At 36.1% G+C, this 6,120-nt stretch overlaps 1 protein-coding gene across 5 annotated transcripts in view; it reads left to right on the top strand.

The window, feature by feature from the left end:
• Positions 1–4,508: 4,508 nt before the first annotated feature.
• LOC149258306 (organellar oligopeptidase A, chloroplastic/mitochondrial-like) overlaps positions 4,509–6,120 on the top strand; it is a 403,930-nt gene continuing 402,318 nt past the window's right edge. For 4 of the 5 annotated variants that reach the window (XR_016256794.1, XM_089415124.1, XM_089415109.1 and 1 more), the window contains exon 1: positions 4,509–4,759. Coding sequence is in view for 4 of the 5 variants with exons in the window: in XM_089415124.1 (XP_089271250.1) it covers positions 4,640–4,759 (120 nt within the window). In the remaining variant the exon portion in view is untranslated. Of the gene's footprint in view, positions 5,515–6,120 lie in introns of all 5 variants that reach the window. The other variant, XM_089415120.1, reaches the window with a different exon arrangement.

The following is a 6,120-nucleotide window of genomic DNA, read 5'->3' as shown; positions in this document are numbered from 1 at the left end:
GATTCAAATATGGAAATTGTTCTCTGGATATCTGAACTGATGAGTATTGCTCCTTTTTCAATTAAGCAAGGGTTTAAATACTTGGGTTTCACCTTAAAGGCAAAAGGAAACTCAAAAAGGGATTGGCAATGGCTTCTGGATCGGTTTTATAAAAAGATTTCAGGATGGGAGTTTAAATTTCTTTCTCTGGCTGGCAGATTCATCCTAGTACAGGCCGTCCTCTCACAACTTTCAGTCTATTGGGCTCATATTTTTTATCTCCCAGCTAGCACTATAAACCATATGAACAGATTGATTGCAAATTTCCTTTGGGGAGGATATGCATTTCAGAACAAAATACATCTTGTCAAGTTGGCTTCTATAACAAAACCAAAAAGTGCTGGTGGATGGGGCCTTTTAGATTTGCGCACTTTTGGAAATGCCCTCCTCTGTAAGTCTCTTCATCGAGGTATTTTTGGTGATGGGCCATGGAGTAAGATTATTAAGGCAAAATATCTAAGAGGCAAGAGTATTGAATATTGGTACAGGAGGCGGTCCATTGGTATCAGGAGTGGATCGTCGATTTGGCAGAGTCTCAGGAAAGTTCATCATTTCTTCATGCAGTATTTTAGCTGGAATCTCTGCTCGGGTACTTGCATGCTCATTGGTTATGATCATATTTCATGCGCCGGGAGTTCTCGTTTCCTTTGCCGTTGGTCCTCATTTTTCACAGGCTGGGATGCTTCACATGGGATAAGTTGATAAAAGAATGGTCTGGTTCTTCCCCGGTTTGGAAAGAAGGGGAGGATTTGCATCTGCCCCATTCGATGTTCTCTCTCTGGAATTCGGTAAAAGCGAGCCTTTGTAGCATGGGAATCATTCGATCGGGTACAAAAGATCTTCTGGTTTGGGCTCTCAAAAGATCCAATCAGTCTGTGAGCGTAAAGCTTATTTATGCTGATATGATCTCTGTTATTGGAAGGAGTCCTCAACCGCTGTTTCCTCCCTGTCTCTGGAAGGCTGCATGTCCTCTCAAAATGATTATTTTCTCCTGGCTGTTATTTTGGAACAAAAATCTTACATGGGAGGTTCTTCAAAGGAAGAAATGGCAGGGCCCGAGCAGATGTGCTATGTGCCTCAATGAAGCGGAATCCAATCTGCACATGTTCTTTCAATGTGCCTCGTCCCTTAATATCTGGTATGATCTGTCTTTACATTTTGGTTTTCCTTACATCATCTTTTCTTCTGTTCAGGATGCTTTTATATGGTGGAGTAGGCAATCCTCATCTTGGAGGTCGCTGTTTATCATCTCCTGTTGGTTCTTGTGGATCTGGCGAAATGCACAAATTTTCCAAGGTTCAAAGGAACCCCTTCATGCCATTCTTCAGCGAATCCTGGCTTGTCATGAATCTTTTCATCAAAATGACTTTTCGCCAAATGTGCCTGCTATATGATTCTGGGGTTATTTTTTCTGCTCCGGCAAGTTGGTATCAGTCCTTTTGGATCTCTGTTCCAAGGCAGAGCTGTCTGCTCCTTTTTTTCTTATGTGTTATCTGTAATGTAATCATTGAAGGGCTGTTCCTTCTAGTTTTTGTATAATCTGTGGCATTTTAAGGACAAGCGGGCTTTGTAGATGTGATGTATAGGTTTATCCTGTTTCAGATATGGATGATTCGGACTATCTGTATCATTTTCTGTAATCATGTGGGGCTTTTCTTCAGCTCAATTTACAGCCTTATGTATTGAAGACTTTTATATTTTCTTAATATAAATCTATGTTGGTTTTTTTCTCTGAAAAGAAAAAGAGAGAAAGCTTCATAAATTCAAGCGTTCTGTTTACTTGAAACAAATGGTCGAAGAGAATCCCCACCATGTAATTTTGGACGCAGACAATATGAAATGCTTGGAAATAGATGTTCTTAATCATTCTCTGAAAAACACCTCACGACCAGGAAAGCTGTATAATGTTACATCTCTTCCGTCTACAGGGTCCAGACTTGAAGAATTGAAAGAGGATAGCATGACAATTCCCATTCAAAAATTATTTCCACTTCATCCATACAGGGAAACCCTCCATTGCGAGTTACTGTACGAGGAAGGGAGTTGTGGCATCATTTCTTGATTCGAACCACATAAGTTTTGCAGATAAATTTGTTCGGAAAAGAGCGCCGATTTTAGCGATGGGGCAACACAGTAAGTCTCGGTATGGCTTTACTTCTGAATGAAAACCCAACCTCGATGCTATTCCAGAGCTCAACAGGTTGATGCGAAAGAAGAAGACCCAGGTACACTAAAATTTGCTTACTAGGCTAGTGAGGGAAATTTAAATTAGTCATTCTAAATTCATTTTTAATTTCCTACTTACTGTTTTCAACACTATCCTCGTCACTCGTTAGGATTATTATGTAAAAAAGAAATATATAATAATCATAATCATTTCATGAGGAGATGCTATTTTTGAATAGAAATAGGAATGAAAAAAGGTGAAACTACCTTTGTTCTAAGCCTATCCTCATCACTCGTTAGAATTATTATGTAAAAAAGAATATGTAATAATCATAATAATTCCATGAGGAGATGCTATTTCTGATTGGGTGAAACTACCTTTGTTCTATGTCTACTTGGGTTGACAATAATGCTGCAATTTTTTAGTCAATCTGAACGTGCTAACGATCTTACATGTATATTGAGGTCTGGCTCATTCTAAATAAAAAAATTACAAATTAAAATGGGTTAACAATAATGTTGCAATTTTTTTGAGTCAATTAGTCTAAACTTGCTAACGACCTTACATGTATATTGATGTTTAGCTCATTCTAAATAAAAAAATTACAAATTGAAATGGGGAACATCTGTAAGTAGTTCCAATGTCTGAATAAATTCTTTTAGGCTCTCTTTCTTCTCACATATATACAGGATAAAAACAATGAAATATGTATTTATTAAAAATAAGTACATATTAAAAATAATATTATAGAAGTAATGGATTTATCTTATTAAAAATATAAATAATAAATTATATATATATAAATAAACAATAATATAATAAAATTATAACCAAATAAATTAACAATAAGAATATATAATAAATAAAATAAATTCCTATCTAAATAAATAAGTATCTATTAAATTATTTTTTTATTTATAATAAATAAATAAAAATACATCAATAAATAAATAATAATAATAATAATAATAATAATAATAGAGTTACTTTATTTGAAATTTAAATAATAAATTATATATATATAAATAAAAAATAATATAATAAAAGTATAACTAAATAAATATTAATAAATATAATAAATAGCTATCTAAATAAATAAATTAAATAAGTATTAATTAAAATACCATTCATAAGTCGACTACTAATAAAGACAACAACAATATTTTTCAAATAACTATTAATAAGTTCCGTAATTTTCACGCTCTCTCTTCTCAAAAACAAATCTCGTTGCCCTGATGATGGACTCACTAAGCTAGTCCGAAACGTTGGTTTCAAATCTGCTCACAGGTTTTTCCTCAAAAAAAATAAAAAAATGAAATAATCATTTGTTGATGACTTTTATTGAAAATTTATCATTCCATTTTAATGTTAGATTTAGATGTTAGGCTCTAACTAAGTTATTCGAGTACACCTCTTAAATAATTAGCCATTGTTTTATTTATATTTATTTTTAATTTTTTTGTTTTTCTTAAATAATTCGCCATTGCTTTATTTATATATATATATATATTTTTTTGTTTTGGTTATTTGGGAGATATAATTTTAAATCTTTCAAGTCCTAGCATCCACACTATCCACACTATCAATAGAACACTTTTCATACAATGTGTGATTGAGGATAAAGGTGTAGGCAAGACCTAGATGCTTATATGATATACGAGCAATATTTGTTTGGCTCTCATAAAATTATGTTTGATGCTTCATTGTTTGCAAGTGTTTAATTCTATTTCTCTCAAAATATGTTTTTGATTTGCAAGGGTTTAATTATTATCAAAATAGTTTATGTGATTTAGTTACTTTGGATTCCTTCATTTTAAAGGCATTGGCTAGCTAACAAATTGACACTCTTTATTTTTTTCCATAAAATTATTACTCTCATTGATGATGAATAAAAAATAATGATTTTTCATTGAAGGTATGTTTGATACATTAGTATTTGCAAGTGTTAAATTCTATTTCCCCAAATATGTTTTTGATGTGTAAGGGTTTAATTTTTTAACTAGAAATATGTTTTAAAAAAAAGAATTATCATAGTTTATGTGATTTTGTTATTTTAAAGGCATTGGCTGACTAACAAATTGACAATCTTTATCATTTTCTTAAAATTATTGATGAATAAAAAATGATAAATTTTCATTGATTATGTTTTCATATAAAAAATATAAAAATGGGGTAAAATTTAATTATTGATGAATAAAAAATGATAAATTTTCATTGATTATGTTTTCATATAAAAAATATAAAAATGGGGTAAAATTTAATATTAAACTTCTTGTGAAAAAGGCATTTTAAAACTGAAACCGTCTATTAAAAAATTTGGTGATGGGCAGAGGGACCCGTCAAATTTAAGCGTGTTTAGCAGGTATCAGATTCAAAACAACATTTTCTTCAAATCTCCGTTGCGCGAGTCCGAGTCTGAACGAGGTGCAAAGAATGGCTGGAGTGGAGATATTCGAGGAAAACCCACTGCTCCAAGCGGGACCCTTTCCTCGTTTCGATGCGGTGGAGCCGAAGCACGTCTGCCCTGGCATCAGGGCTCTCTTGCAACAACTGGTGACCTTGAAACCTACATGATTTAATGTGCTCAGCTGGTTGGACTCTGATTTAAATTTTTGCATTGAATGGATAAGATAAGAACACTAATTGAATTGACTTGGTTCCGGCGCGGCGAACCTAGGGTTTTTTCTTTCGCTCTGGCTGCTGCCTGAGCCTGCGGCGGCAGGACCTTCCGCGGGTGGGGGATCTGGTCGCCCTCCAGGCTACCATCACCTGACCTTCGCCGGAGCTTGCAGCAGCTGGTGGTATCGGCGTTGTGGATCTGCTACCAGCGGTATCTTCCTCTTCGGTGGCTGGGGTTTTGTGCTGAGAGGCGGCGGCTTTATTTTCTGATTCTTTGAGCTTCAACTGCGCATCTACAGACCTTCGACTTGGCGGTTCAAGCGGGGGGTTTTGGCCTCTGAAATTTAGTGCTGCGGTGCTGTGTGGGGACTTGGGTTTCGGGCCTGACTCCTTCATGGGGGCGAGGTGGCTGCCCTAGCCGCCTCTGCCCCCGAACCGACCCGCCTCTGCATTTTGGGACCTGTTCGGGCTCCATTGCTGTTGCTGGGTTCATTTTTTGGGTCCTCTGCTTGCCTTCCATTGCAGCTTTGGAGAGTGTCGAGGGATTTGCAGCTTTGGAGAGTGTCGAGGGATCTGGCATCTATTCGTGCCGCTCTTCTATGGCTGTCTAAGATAGGTTTTCTTTCTGGCTTCACTGGATAGATGTGTGGATTTCTGCTGGTTATAGGTGGAGAGTTGAGGGGATGGAGGTATGGCTCCATTTCGTGCCTCTTCCCTCTGGTGGCATCTTTTCTGCACATCCCACTGGAGTTATCGTTCATTTACTGTTTGTATTAGCTTGTTAGGGTAGGAGTTTACTCCTGTTTGGGGTTTACATACCCGGTTTCTAAGCTATTGTTTTTATTTACTGTTTTTATTAGCTATTGGGTAGGTTATACTCCTGTTGGGGATACATACCCTGTTTCTGGATGCCCCTGTGGGCTTTACTTGCCTTGTTTCTGGAGGCTCTGACTGAGGGCTGTATCTGCATACTTCCCAGAAGTATTGGTTATTGTAAGTGGTTTTTTACCACACTACTGCATATGCTTTGGCATCTAAAACATGTAATCTCTATTGTCTTCTTTTTAATAGAAATTACGAACTCTATTTTCCCCGGAAAAAAAGATAAGAACACTAATTTGTAGAATCAGTTAAAAAGAAAACGAGGCAATGCGCAACCGGTACCCTCGATGGTGGTCCTATCCAATACGTGGACGGTGGGTTCTTAAGCAGATCAATCAATATAATTAATTCCAAAAAGCGCAATGTTAAATATGCGAGCAACATGGGATCAATTCGTAACACATGCAGCTTCT

The sequence above is a fragment of the Pinus tabuliformis genome, chromosome 6 (assembly GCF_031772625.1).
Source record: "Pinus tabuliformis cultivar Carrire ecotype Pingquan chromosome 6, CPIR1, whole genome shotgun sequence".
NCBI lineage: Eukaryota > Viridiplantae > Streptophyta > Pinopsida > Pinales > Pinaceae > Pinus > Pinus tabuliformis.
Note: the sequence above shows the minus strand (reverse complement) of the source record. Positions and strands in the feature narration are given on the sequence as shown.